Here is a 13,589-nt window from a genome sequence, read left to right as displayed (position 1 = left end):
CCCTCCCCTCGCACCCTGCAGGGCCACACTCTGAGAAATGAGCCCCACCCTGTGAAGTGTCCCCCTCCAGACCCTGGCAGTCCCCCTGACCAAGGACACCTACCCGAAGGGGATGGGTGCAGAGGGGTGACATTGGGCTTCATGTCTGGCAGGAAGGGTGACTTGACATCCTGACCAGGGGATGTGTAGGTGGGGATGTTGCTGCCCGGCGTCATGGGCGGTGTGGGGTTCCCAGCCAGCGGTGAGCTGGGGTACCCCGGCAGCAACCGGCCCGGCTGCGGAGGCACCGCGCACCCTCAGCGCCCGGCCGGGCCGGCACAGCCCCCACCCCACCTGCTGCCAGACTCACCCCGTTGATGGCCGCTTGGCTGTAAGTGCTGAAGTTGGTGCTCTGCCCGTTGAACTGGTCAGCAGACTGTGGGAGGAGGAGGGTCCCCAGAGGCTGGCACCGAGGGACAACAGACACCTGGACCCCCACCTCATGCCCACCGTTCCCCCTGCAGTACCTTGTAATAGGGTCCAGCACTGCCTGAAGCGGAGAGGTACTGGCCCATGCCCTGCTGCAGCCTGTGGCCGGGGTAGGAGGGGGACGGAGCGGAGGACTGGGAGGCGCTGGGGGCATACTGGGCACCGGCCACAGCATACTGCCCGCCTTGGAGGTACTGCTGCGCTGGGTACCCCTGCAGGGCCAGGGGGTCAGCACCAGTGGGAAATGGGGTCCCGGTATGCCACAGCCTTCACCATCGCAGTGCTCACCTCATTGGAGTACGCCCGCTTGAGGCCCTGGCGGGGTAGCTGCTGGCTGGGGGGGGCACCGGGATAGGCGTGCTGGGGCACACGCTGCCCGCCATACAAGGAGCTGGTGCCAGGTGCCCGCACCGGACTCATGCTCACAGGGGAAATGCCAGAGGGGGCCATGACACCTGCCATGCCAGCTGGGCTCATGCTGGTGGGCCCACGGGGCCCAGCATGGGGCAGGAACTGGTTGCTAAAGGACTGCCCTGTGCCCATCTGCAGTGGGGAAGAGAAGGAGGTCAGGGCAGGGCCAGGGCAGCTGTCAGCTCCCCGGTTCTGCCACAGCCAGGTTCTTACCGTGCTGTACTGGCTCAGCTCCTGGCTCTGCTTCTCCTGCAGCGCTGCCACCGTCGCTGTGGCTGTGGCCGTGGCTGTGGCAGCAGCAGCGGCCACAGCAGCAGCAGCTGCTGCCTGGGTGAAGTCAGCAGGGGCCCGGCCAGCATGTGAGGGGAGCCCAATCCCACCAGGGCCGCTGGGGCCACTGGTGTAGCTGGAGAGCAGAGGCAGGAAGGGGCATGTGGTGGCCAAGCGACAGAGCACGTGCCAGGCTGGGGGGCACAGGGCTGGCCTTACCTGGCAGCAAAGCCTGGCCCGCTGGGGTAGGTGTTGCGGCCGTAGACACCCGGCTGTATGTACCCCTTCCCTGGTGCCCCCTCAGCGAAGGGATGCTGTGGCAGGAATGGTGGCGAGCTCATGCCCGAGCCAGTGCCTGCCATGCCAGGCAGCAGCGGGGTACTGGAGCTGCTCCCCCCGGGGCCCATTGGGCTGCCAAAAACCTGGGGGGTGGGGGGGAGGCAGTGGGTCAGGCACGGGCGGTGGTGGCCAAGTGCTGGGGGTCCCTGGGGTGGGGGTGCTGCAGGTACCTGACTCTGGGAGGGGTTGCTGACACCCCAGACGGTGGTTACCACGGAGAGGGATCCCGGCGGTTGATTGGTGCTCGGTTGCCAAGGAACAGCCTCGTATGCAAATGAACCATCACTAGAAAGAAAAACAAATTAATGAAAGTGAAGGACAGAGGGATGGAGGGACAGAGGGAACCGGGGGATGGAGGGAACGGAGCAATGAAGAACAGAGAGGATGGAGGGACAGATGGATGCATGGGGGGACGGAGGGACGCTGCCCCGGCGCCCACCCGTGGGGCGCAGGCGGCAGCGAGGGTTTCATGGGGTTCATGGAGCTCATCGGTGGGTGCGGGCTGGGTCTTCCGAGGCCGCGGCAGGCGCTGCGGAACGGCGGCACCGTCTGTCACTGGGGCTGCGGGAGGCAGTGGAGCGGCGGGTGAGGGGCGGCCGCCTCCAGAGGGGCCGGGGCCGGGGGGGCGCAGCCCGGAGCCTGCGAGAGCCCCCCCAGCCTCCGCGGCCGGGACTTGGCGTCCGGCCCAGCCTGGCCCGGGGCGCCGGCCGGCACGCGCCGCCCCCGCGCCGGGCCGCCCCCCGCGCCGACCACCGCGGCGTCAGACCCCCCCGGGGCGGCGGGCACCGGGCTTCCCCCGCGCCGGCGGGCGGGAGGAACCGCGGGGACTTCCCGGGGCAGGGACGCGGTCCCCCCGCGGCACTGCTCCCCGCCGCCCGGGGTATTTCCATCCGGGCCCGGCAGCGAGGCGCGGGGGGGCTGCGGGGTCACCAGCGCTTTCGGTTCCTCCCGGCCCCGCGGGAGGGCGGCTGAGATGGGATGGCCGCGGGGGAAGGGACGACGCGGAACAGGGGGGACACCCACGACGGGCCTGCCCCAGCTCCCGGGAGCCGCCACTGCGGAGCCACCGGCCCCGGGCGCCCCTCGCCGGCGCTGACAGCCTCCCCCCCAACCCCGCTCCTTTCCTGGCGGCACCGCAGGACGGGCCCCGAGGCCGGGCCCCCTCCCATTGCCATGGCAACCGCCCCCGCCACCCCCGGCACGGCGGGGCGGCCCGCGGGGGCCTGGGCTCGTCCCGCCCGCCCCCCCCGTCCTCCCGCCCGGCGCTCCCGCTCTCACCGCGGCGGCGGCCCAAGATGGCCCTGGCGGCGCGGGGCGCGCGCGGAGGCTGCGCGGGATCTCCGGCCGCGCGCGGCCGCGGCTACGCGGGGGGGGCGGGGCCCGGGGGCGGGGCCGAGCCGCGCACAATGGGGCCGCGCGCTCATCAGCATGCGGGCCCCGCCCCGCCAGGCGCGGCCAGACGAGCGCCGAGGGGGGGCCGGCGTGGAGCGCTCGGGCTGCGCGGGGGTCCCGCGTGGCCGCGCGTGGCGCGGCGAGCTGGGGCGACACGCGTGTGACGGCGGGACAGGCGTGTGACAGGGGGACACGCGTGTGACGGCGGGACGAGCGCCGTGACTGCGGCGGCGAGACCGCGGGGGGCGCGCGCTCGCGCCGCCGTGCTCGTGCGGGAGCGGGGGTGCGCGAACCGCGCGTGCCGGGGGGACAGTGCGGTGACACGATGTGCGACCCAGTGTGTGACAGCACAGCCACCCCACGTGGCCGAGCACCACGTGTGGGGCCGCACACGCGTGTGCCGGCAGCCGCAGGAGTGCGGGGCTATGAGGCGCGCATAGCCCCGGCCGCCGCCCTGCAGCTGAGGGACCCGGCGGGCACGGAGGGGCCGCTTCTGGGGACGCCGACAGCGACTCCCGGCTGAGGTCGGCCCCCTTGCTCCAACCCCGCCAGGACCTCCCACGGGAGCACACGGCACCCAACACCAGCCCCGTGACCGCGGGGGCTCAGAGCCGGGGCTTGGTGCTCCCCTGGGACAGGCAAAACTGAGGCAGGGGCACCACACCCCACACCTGCCTGGGTGGGCAGCCACCCCAAATCGCTCCTCCAAGAGGCAGCAGCTGCTGAGGGGAGGGACTGGGAGGAACTGGACTCATTGCACAGGACACCCCCAGAGAAGAGCCTTAGGGATCAGTCCTTCCAGGGTCCCAGGGAGGCGTGGGCCTCACCCACTGTGGCAGGGGCAGCCTCCAGCCCCAGGGTGACTGCACTGGTGTCACCCTGGCATAAGGCGGACAAGGACTCCAGGCACCAGCATGGGGTTGACAAGGTCTGTAGTTCGGGGGGCAGGGGAGGCGAGCAAGGGATAGACAAACGGACAGAGAGATGGAGGAGCATGCTGTGCCACGCTGGGGCTCAGGCCAGGTCTTTGAAGGCATCGAGGTTGAAGGCCGTGTCGAGGAGCCGCTGCAGCTCCGTCAGGTGGGTTTTCTTATTGCCGGTGGCAGGGGCAGCCGCTGGCTCCCGCCCCGCATACCTGCCAGGGAGAAGGTGAGGGTGAGGGGGATCTGCACACCCCAAACTCTTCCCAGCATCACAACCACCCACTGCATCCCTACCAGACGGGCTTGGCACGGTTGATGGTGGTGCGGAGACGGGGTTTGACATAGTCGTAGTAGCCCTGGTTCTTGTGCTCCTCCTGGCACCACACCAGCTCGGCAGCTGGGTACTTCTGGGCTTCCTTCTGGAGGAGGTCGAAGGGGAACGGGGAGAGCTGCAGGGGACACAGAGTGGTGTCACGAGGGACATGGAGCAGCATCACAGGGGCTGCAGCACCCCCAGCCTACGGGCACAGAGATGGCAGGACCCTGCTTACCTGCTCCACCCTGGTGATGGCCACATCGGCCTCCATCTGCCGGGCCTTGCGCTCCCGGGTCAGGTCGTAGTACACCTTGCCAGTGCAGAAGAGCACCCGCTTCACCTGCTCAGGATTCTGGGCCGCAGGGCCGCTGTCAGGGATGACTCGGAGGAAGTGGGTGCCTGCCAAGGAAGAGGAGGGCACCGTAAGCCACAGTGGCCAGTGGCACAGTGCCAACAGCTGCTGCACCTGTATCCTGTGCCAGCCCCTCCTGGGACCCCAAGAGGCAGAGTCAGGCAGCTGGTACAGGGTCAGCTCCCAGCACAAACCATCCTGGCTCTGAAACCATCAGGGCTGCCAAATTCCAGAGGGAAGTGGCTACCAATGGAGCAAGTGTCACTGAGCCACGTCTCCCCAGGTGCCAGGGTACCCATCTTGGCCCTGATGAGGGGTGGCTCCCACGTGCCAGGGAGATGGCCACGGCCTTGCATGGCCCCTCTTCAGCACAGAGAGGCAGCTGCTGGGTGGACTTTACCCAAGGCCACAGACTCCTGCCCTTCACCCCGTGGAGCAACACAGGCAGCTCTGTGCTGCTCTTACCTGGCAACATGTCATCAAAGCTTGAGCGGGCTTCAGGGTGGCGCAGCAGTGACTTTGGAGTGAAGATTATCAGCTGGAGTGAGGGACAAGAGGCAGAGCAAGTTGGTCAGCCCTGCCAGAAACACCTTCCCTGCGAGCCAAGGCCAGAGCAGCAACCTGCCTTTCCTGCCTGCCCTCCCCTGCCCATCCTGCCTGTCCTCCCCTGCCTGTCCTGCCTGAGCACAGGAGCAGCTGCCAGAGATTTGCTTCTGGCTCAGCTGCTGTGCTCTGCCATATTGGGCACTGTTTCCTGACAGCACTGGCTGTCCCAGTTCCTGACTGGGACTGGCTGTCCCAGTCAAGGTGTCCCATAGGGAGGATGCTGAGGTGCTGCCGGGGACCTGCCTGCCCCACAGCTGAAGCTGATGGGAAGCAGCTGGATTGGGTTGTGTACTGGTGCCTGCTGGCCCTGACAGCTGACATTCCCGTGGAGTTCAGGAAGGGGTCAGCCCCTGCAGCTCACACGAGCTGGCAGCAGCATATGGTACCAAGCCAGCCCCAAGCACCATGAGGTCCTTGGCTAGGCAGAGGCCAACTGTGTTTGTGAGGTGCAGAAATAATCTGCCCCCAGCCCTGTCTCAGCCTGGCAGGGACACAGCACTGCCCTGCCTGGCACCGCGCTGGGCACAGAGCTGCTGGCACTGACCGGTTTGCGGAAGGGCAGGAGGATCTGGCGCCGGAGGACGTGGAAGAAGTTGGCTGGAGTGGAGCAGTTCACAACGATCCAGTTGCACTCATAGAGCTGGCGCACATCAAAGTCATCCAGCTTCTGCCTCGGCCAGCGCAGGTGAGGGGATTTCAGGAAACACAAGGTGCCTCTTGGTCTCATGGCTCCAGCAGTGGTCCCCAGTCCTCCCTCCCTCCCTCCCTCCCTCCTTCCCTCCCTCCCTTCCTCCCTCCTTCCCTGTCCAAAGCGCACACAGACCTATAGAGACCTGGAAGAGGCTGCAGGGCTGTGCCCCCCACCTTGGTTTGGCCACGGGGCAGCCAGCAACCCCCAGCCATGCTTACTTTCGGGGCCACCTCTGTCTCACACTGTGCCACAGCCCCAGGTTCAATGGACACCTGGGCACCAGGTTCAGCCCCTTTCCCTAAACCCTCCTAGCAGCATGAGCCCAGGGTGTCCCACGCCTCCCGCCATCAGCAACCACTGTGCTAAGACCACATGGGTATTGCTGCCCTGATGCAGGGCACAGGAGGGCCAGCCTGAGCTCTGCGTGGCCGCCACTCACAGGGAAGACATCGGGATCGTCGTTGCACATCTGCAGGAATCGCTCCGGGCGGGCAGAGGAGTGCTCGGGACCCTACAGGGACCAAGCAGGGGGACAGTGAGTGCAGGACAAGGCAGGTACAAGAAGCCAAGGCCAGGCACTGCCATGACATGAGCCACCGCTGTGCCACTGCTCCCCCTGGCTCAGCCTCCAGGGTGAGCTGGGGGAGTCCTTACCATGCCCTCCATGCCATGGGGAAGCAGCAAGACGATGCCATTCTGCCTGACCCACTTGGCCTGCCCAGGACAGATGAACTGGTCGATGATGCACTGAGCAGTGTTGTGGAAATCCCCGAACTGGGCTTCCCAAAGCACCAGGGCGTTGGGACTGGCCATGGCAAAGCCCAGCTCGAATCCTGAGGAATGGGAGGTATATTCTGAGTTGGAAGGGACCCACACAGATCATTGAGTCCAACTCTTAAGTGAATGGCCTCTACAGGAATCGAATTTGTGACCCTGGCATTAGCACCATGCTCTAACCAGGTGAGCTAATCTCAGTTTAGAGGAGCAAGGGGGTTGGGTTACCCTCTCAGAGCAGCCTCACCCCAGGCAGTAAGTGCAGACCCCCTCACTCACCCAGGACACCGTACTCTGACAGGGAGCTGTTGCAGACGGTGTACGGAGCCTGGTTGGGCCAGAGGTGGTTCATGGGGATACAGGTCCTCTTGTCCACGTTCTGATCATGCAGGACATGGTGGCGATGGCTAGAAATTAAGAAAGTGTTACTCCATCATCAGCCTTTGGATCCCTTCCAGAAGGGCTGGAATTGCATTTAAAGCCTCCAAAAGCAGGGCTTTACCTAAATGTGCCCCTCTCAACGTCCTGGCCACTCAGGCGGATGTGGATGCCCTCTTTAAGCAGGGAGCCAAATGCCATGTACTCTGCCAGAGCCCAGTCGACTGTGCGGTTCTTCACCATCTCCCCCCGCGTTTTCAGGATACGGCTCAAACCTGCCGGGACAGGAGTTGGTTGGTAGCCAGCATGGGAAGGAGCTTCAGTGACAACAGGTTTGTCCCACACCTGGCCTAGGATTGACAGACTGCAAGTGACTAGGGCAGAGGAACCGATTCCTATCTGGTGGAGGGATGAGCTGCAGATGAGGAATCAGGACTGCAGGGAAGGATCAGCTCCAAAGAAGAGTTACTCCTTGGTTCACTTCCCTTACCCACAGCTCCCTCATGAACAAGTTCTCATAGACTCACAGAGTCTGGGTGGGAAGTGACCTTAAAGATCATGCAGTCCAACCCCTGCCATGGGCAGAGACACCTTCCACTATCCCAGGTTGTTCCCAGCCCCATCCAGCCTGGCCTTGAAATGCTTCCAGGGATGGGCCAGCCACAGCTTCTCTGGGCAACCTTCGCCAAGGCCTCACCACTCATATGGGAGAATTTCTTCCCAATATCCCATCTAACTCTGCCTGTCAGTGTGAAGCCATTCCCCCTTGTCCTGTCGCTCCAGGCCCTTGTCCAAAGTCCCTCTCAGCTCTCTTGGAGCCCCCTTAGGCACTGGATCCTAAAGGATCCCCCTGGAGTCTTTACTCCTCCAGGCTTGACACCCCTAACTCTCTTGGAGTGCCCGCACAGGAGAAGGGCTCCAGCCCTGGGATCAAGGCCTAATCTAGAGCTGCTCTAACATGTCCAGATCTTGCCTGTGCTGGGAGCCCCAGAGCTGGATGTGTGCTCCAGGCAGGGTCTCAGCAGTGCAGAGTAGAGCGGACCCTCCCCAGACCTGCTACCCACACATGTTGAAGCAGTGCAATAGGTCCCTTCCGTCCAGGCCACATCCCAGCCCTACTCCACATCTCTCTGAAACAAATGGCTAGTCTGGCACAGCTTCCACAGTCTCCTACCTCCATGGATAGTGAAATCCTCCACCGGTACTGAGCTGGCTACTTGACCGATGTGCGTTAGGTCCTCTTCGTTGAGGCCGGTGGAAGGACAGGTCATGCTGCGGGGCTGCCCATCCAAAGTGAAGAAACCTGGGGGAGAAGAAAAGTCACCATGCTGAAGGAGCTGTGCCAGCTCTGTGGGAAGAGCTCAGGTCACAGATACCCTCAAGCAAAGGTGGGGATGCCAGGAGTGGGGAGAGCACCACCCCACTTCTCCTCCAGTGTGGTACACTACACAATCACTGCCACGGCCCTAGAGAGGCTGGGTGCTTTGCTAGGGACCTCCAAAATGCTGCCAGTAGCTCACCTGGCCAGGGTGAGTCCAGCCAGTGCTTGATGTGCAAGATCTTCTCATCCTTGGACCTAGCGTGGGCCTCCTCGCAGATCTTATCATACTTGGCAATTTCCTCCTGAAAGGCAGAACCAGGAGGAGGAAAAACATTAGTGGAGGGTCTACAAACAAGGGTGCTGAGCCTGGGGCCCTCAGTGCAAGCCTGCAAGGGTGCTGGGGGCAGAGGTGGTCCTGACAGCAGGGGAGCCCCAGGGCTGTGTTGCTCAGCCTCAGAGCTGCCCCCGGGACCCCTGTCCCCTGAGGGACAGCTCTGCTGCTCTCTGAGCTGACAACTTGTGTTCAACCCTATGATGCTGCAAAGCAGTTCCGGGGCAAGCATGACCAAGAGAGTTGCTGCCGTGCGTGCTGCTGCCCCAGCAGCAGAACTGGGGCGTGAACTTGCCTCAGATACCCCCGGCCACAGCAATCCTGAGCACTGGGACCTGGCTGTGCTGCAGTGGCCCAGTGCTGCGTGGCCCGTGCCACAGTGAGCACGGGGTGATCCTTGAACTAGATGTTCTGCGCTGTTCAGAGCTGGCACAGTCCAAGGACGAGCCTCGGCTTTGACCTCTGTTGCTGCAAGGCCTGCAGCACTCACCCAACCCCAGCACAACTCTGCCACCTTTAGGTGACAAGCACAAGCAGAAACGGGCTCATCCCTTCATTCACACCCAGGTCTAAATCACACAAGTAGTTTTCCCTGGAGATGCCACCTTCAGTTTTCCTGTCAGGCCCCATAGCACAGTACCTCATACTCCGGCTGATTTACCACCCCCTGGGAAATCAGCAACTCTGCGTATTTCTGCAGCACTGGCTTCTGTTTCCGGATCTGTTTGTACATCAGGGGCTGCGTGAACATGGGTTCATCCATCTCGTTGTGCCCGTTGCGCCTGTAACAAACCTGCCGGGAAGGGAAAGAGCCTTTGAACGCAGCTGCCTGCAATCTACCACTCCAAAAGCACTCGGAGACACCTGCGTCTGCGTCAGGGAGGGTCCCGAACAGCCCAGGTGGGACCCAAGTGCATTCCCACCAGAGTCCCAGCTTCACAGTAAAGCCTTGTGCCACGTTCCTCACCAAATCCACCACCACGTCCTTGTGGAAGGTGCTTCGCCACTCTGCTGCCACATTGCACACGTAGACCACAGCCTCGGGGTCATCTGCGTTGACGTGGAAGATGGGCGCGTTGACCACACGGGCCACGTCGGTCGGGTACGGGGAGGACCGGGCCATCCGCGGGTCTGTCGTGAAGCCAATCTGTACGGGCAAGAGGGAACAGGGTGAGCACAGTGTTACTGACTGGATTTGGAACACAGCTCTGCTGTGCAGCTCCTTCTTTAGACACCAATGCCACAGTTGGCTCGGCACAAGGCAGCTGCACTTCGCCAGCTTAGGAAAGTGCCCACGTAGCTCCAAGGGCAGCTCAGCTGCTGTGGCTGAGCTGGGGACACACAGCCTGCCCATCTCCTGCACCCCGGCACCGTGGCACATCCCAGTACCTACTGGACGTGCAGGGATAGGCTGCACTGCTGGTCCCAGTGAAATGCCTCTGGTTTCCATGGGGGCAGAAGGGATCAGCCCTGTGTGACCTCACACACTGAGCATCAGGTTTTATCATCTCTGCACCAGACTGGGCTCAAAAGCTGCTGCTGTTGAGCAGCTGGGTGGGAGGTATCCCCTGCTGACCCCAGGTTAGGGCTTCTGCCAGGAACACTGGCAGGGAAACAGGTGCTGCTGGTTCCAGCTACCACCCAGCCCAGAGCCTGTGGAGGCAGCTCTGCCAGGGGCCCATGAGCACAGGGCATTTGCTCCTCACCTGGTTGTTGACCACAACATGGACGGTGCCGTGGGTGGTATAGGAGGGCAGGTCACTCAGGTGAAATGTCTCGTACACGATGCCCTGTCCAGCAAACGCAGCATCTCCGTGCAGGAGGATGGACATCACCTGGGAGAGGGGAAGCCATGGCGGTCAGCATGGACAGCAGGCAGGGTACCACCAGGAAAGGGTCCAGCTCTCATCCCCATGAGCCTTCAGCATTCCAGAAAGGACACAGAACAGCTCATCGACACATCCAGTGCTTTCCCAGGGGATGGGAGTAGAGCCAGCCATGGCTGGCACACCACTGGGGAAAGGCTGTGTCCACCAGCCCCCTCCCAGCAAGGGCAGCACCCTCGGGGCACCCTGAGCAGGCACCAGGACAATACCCAGTACACCCCAGCTGGGCAGTGAGTCTCATTCCCAAACACACACACCCCAAAGCAAAGCCTTTTTCTCACTGTGGCAAGAAGAGAGTAACACCCTTTTACCCCACGCTAACAGCCCAGAAGCCCCATGGGCAGAAATGGGGCCAGGAGCTGGCTCCAGCACCAGTAATGTTATTTTGCCACCATCCCGGGGGCTGGCTGAGGACACCACTTGCCAGGCAAGGACAGGGTCTGTCTATTTATATCCAGCCCTTGAGGTGTAGGATGGAGGAAAGCACTTTGGATCTCACCCTTCCACTTCTTGGTGTTGAGAAATAGGTTTGTGATGAATCAGATGGCAAACAGCCCCCCACAACCTTTTCCCCATCAGGGTGTGGAGAGCTGCCTCCTGCTGCCAGCTCCAGCTTTCCCAGACCCTGGAACGGTTCTCCCGGTTACACTGAGATCCTACTGCCATGTCCCCCATGCTGTGGTGCTTGGATTGCCTTTTGGGAGTGCCCCTCATGTCCCTGCTTTCCAATCGGGGGTTTGTGCATCTGCTGCACCCACAGCCCAGCTTAGTCGGTTCAGAGATGGAGGAAGTAGCAATGGGAGCCTCGGGTGGATAAGCCCCTCCCAAAGTTATCTCCAAAGGCAGTGGGGAAGGATGGGGGAGCAAATTCAGGGTAACAGCAGGGGCACAGCAAACAAAACCAAGCTGGGTTTCCTCACTTTCCCAACAGCCTATCCACATCAAACCCCATCTGGCCCAGGACACTTCACTGCATATGCGTCTGAGCACCACTCACCTTCTTCCCCTCTGTGTCCCCACAGTAAAACTGCTCAGCCTTAGTCTTGCCTTGAACAACAGGATCAGCTGCCTCCAAATGAGAAGGATTTGCCACCAAAGAAAGGGTGATGTTCCTGTCGGTGACACGGTTAATCCGTCGGTGGTACATTCCCAGGTGGTACTTCACGTCACCGGAGCCCTGATGGAGGGGAGAGGAGAGAGGACAGTCACTTCCAGGAGCATGAGCAGCTTTTGGGACATGGGAGACCTGAGACAGGGCAGTGTTGACTCCAAGGCTGGAAGAGGGGGGCATTTTTCGGAGGCACTGGCAGAACACAGCAGACACTCACTGCAGGAGCTGACCTGGCACCCAGAAAAGTCTCTTCCAAGGTGCCAAACCACCCCCAATTTCAGACATGCATCCAGCCATCTAGGTACAGCTGAAGCTATAGGGGATGAAGCAAGTGTAGTGGGCGAGGAAGGCCCTAGAGAATAGGTAACACTCACCTAAGCTCTGCATACACTGTTCCCAGTACGCTGCCAGGTTCCCTAACAGGGCATCTCAAGGCTGCAGGCTGCTGCTTTCTCACCTTGAAACCCCACTGAAGGTAATGGCAGGATCAAGCCTGCCCAGCCCAGCCCAGCTTCCCAAAAGCCAAACCATCCCAGGTTATCACGCTGAACCTTTGGATCACGAGTGCATCGCAGAGACAGAACCTGCGGCACAAGCAATTTGGAACTTGGGGCTTTTGGGGCTGCTTTAGAGCCCCAGGTGAGGACCGGGGACTCCTGCAAGGGAACAAAGCAGCCTCTGCTCCCAGCCCCCTTCCCCTCACCTCGGCATCCACCCCAAAGCTGCTTCATGCCCCGGAGAGCCCCAACAGCATGTCTTTGCTGGAGACACTGGCAGTGGCCAGGGCACCCACCAATCCCAGGACAGGCAAGGACAGACCACCTCTGGCACCTATGCAAAGGCTCCAGTTGTCTGTGTGTGCTTGCAACGTGGAAATCCTTACAACACCAATGCCACTGAGTGACACCAGAAGCAGTGGCACAATACAGCCACAGTCCCTGGGGACTGTGCAGGGACAGGCAGCATCAGCTTGCTGCAGGCAGGGGAGGAGCTCACCTCATCAGCAGCCTCCAGCTTGGAGTCGAACTGGCAGAAGATCTGCTCCAGCTCTTTCCTGATCACGTTGGCAAGAACATTCAGGCGTCCCCTACAAAAGCAAGGCCGTTGCTGGCAGCCATCAAATACTGATGGTTTACCTGCTACCCCCCCAGCACGCCTCCTGTGACAGCTGTAGGGTCACCTACGGATGAGGGCTCCCTAAAAGGAGCCTGCAGACTCCTCAGCACAGGGATGGTTTGGCTGCTACCACATTCCACATCCCTGTTGAGCTGCCCCAGAGCAGGCAGGTGTTGGGATTCCAGTAGGATTCCAGCTTTGCCCTCAAGCCACCACCCCTCTCCAGATGAATTTACAAACAAGTTGGAAAGATCATGATGAGCAGAGAACAGCCAAAGCCTGAACTCTTGAGCTGAGGTTCATCACCAAACAAGACCAGCTGAGTGATGGCAGAAACCAGTGTGCCCTCCAGTACCAAACCCTGGCAACAGGCAGCATCCCCCTCTGTCCCATCCACGCCAAGCACCACCATGGCTTGAGGCAAGGTTACCTGTGGGGCATCCCCATGATCACATAATCCACTCCCTTCTCACTCGACTTATCAATAATGGTCTTTAAGGCTGGGATCAGCACTTCGCATCCCTCCAGACCAAAACGCTTCTCTGAAGACCACTTCCGATGGAGGAACTCCTCAAACCTGGAAGGCAAAAGGAAAGAGGAATCAGTGCCAGGGCTACAGCTGAGGGCAGAAACCAGAGGAAGGATATGGATGGAACTGAGGGAGGCAGAGCACCAAATGATGCTCAGGCTGGCACCATGCAGCACATAACAGCCTTCCCAATCACTCCAGTATCCTCCCGCAGAGCTGGCTGGCTGCTCCCCCCTGCCCCAACACCGTGCTGCACTTAAACTTTATTTTTAAACCATTTCTTTCAGGATCATCCACATTTTCAGGCTGTTTGCCGGCACCTGAGCCTTCCAGGCCAGCAGCTCACTGGCGACACCCTGCTCCTTAAGCTGATGA

At 61.6% G+C, this 13,589-nt stretch overlaps 2 protein-coding genes across 7 annotated transcripts in view; both read right to left on the bottom strand.

Annotated features, from left to right (window-relative positions):
* The window catches only part of ZMIZ2 (zinc finger MIZ-type containing 2), a 6,593-nt gene extending 3,793 nt beyond the window's left edge, over positions 1–2,800 (bottom strand). For 2 of the 4 annotated variants that reach the window (XM_027907603.1, XM_027907604.1), the window contains exons 1-9: positions 2,767–2,800; positions 1,928–2,049; positions 1,659–1,773; positions 1,369–1,571; positions 1,093–1,285; positions 757–1,011; positions 507–680; positions 350–415; positions 104–275 (exon numbers count right to left, since the gene is read on the bottom strand). In XM_027907603.1, coding sequence (XP_027763404.1) covers positions 104–275; positions 350–415; positions 507–680; positions 757–1,011; positions 1,093–1,285; positions 1,369–1,571; positions 1,659–1,773; positions 1,928–1,977 — 1,228 coding nt within the window. In that variant the 5' untranslated portion in view covers positions 1,978–2,049; positions 2,767–2,800. The other 2 variants (XM_027907605.1, XM_027907606.1) reach the window with 2 other exon arrangements.
* Positions 2,801–3,795: 995 nt separating this feature from the next.
* Positions 3,796–13,589, bottom strand: part of OGDH (oxoglutarate dehydrogenase) — a 32,633-nt gene continuing 22,839 nt past the window's right edge. For all 3 annotated transcript variants that reach the window (XM_027907599.1, XM_027907602.1, XM_027907601.1), the window contains 17 exons: positions 13,116–13,262; positions 12,566–12,656; positions 11,456–11,635; positions 10,279–10,407; positions 9,540–9,719; positions 9,213–9,365; positions 8,441–8,543; positions 8,095–8,223; positions 7,045–7,195; positions 6,822–6,949; positions 6,423–6,601; positions 6,208–6,279; positions 5,622–5,744; positions 4,937–5,009; positions 4,355–4,518; positions 4,098–4,252; positions 3,796–4,015 (listed from right to left, as the gene is read on the bottom strand). In XM_027907599.1, the coding sequence (XP_027763400.1) occupies positions 3,895–4,015; positions 4,098–4,252; positions 4,355–4,518; positions 4,937–5,009; positions 5,622–5,744; positions 6,208–6,279; positions 6,423–6,601; positions 6,822–6,949; positions 7,045–7,195; positions 8,095–8,223; positions 8,441–8,543; positions 9,213–9,365; positions 9,540–9,719; positions 10,279–10,407; positions 11,456–11,635; positions 12,566–12,656; positions 13,116–13,262 (2,278 nt within the window). In that variant the 3' untranslated portion in view covers positions 3,796–3,894. The remainder of the gene's footprint in view (positions 4,016–4,097; positions 4,253–4,354; positions 4,519–4,936; positions 5,010–5,621; positions 5,745–6,207; positions 6,280–6,422; positions 6,602–6,821; positions 6,950–7,044; positions 7,196–8,094; positions 8,224–8,440; positions 8,544–9,212; positions 9,366–9,539; positions 9,720–10,278; positions 10,408–11,455; positions 11,636–12,565; positions 12,657–13,115; positions 13,263–13,589) is intronic.

Source organism: Empidonax traillii, unplaced genomic scaffold (genome assembly GCF_003031625.1).
Source record: "Empidonax traillii isolate 1590-97213 ecotype Southwest subspecies unplaced genomic scaffold, ASM303162v1 scaffold1497:size106550, whole genome shotgun sequence".
In the NCBI taxonomy this organism is placed as follows: domain Eukaryota; kingdom Metazoa; phylum Chordata; class Aves; order Passeriformes; family Tyrannidae; genus Empidonax; species Empidonax traillii.
The sequence above is the reverse complement of the archived record's forward strand: the minus strand, read 5'-3'. Positions and strand labels throughout refer to the sequence as shown.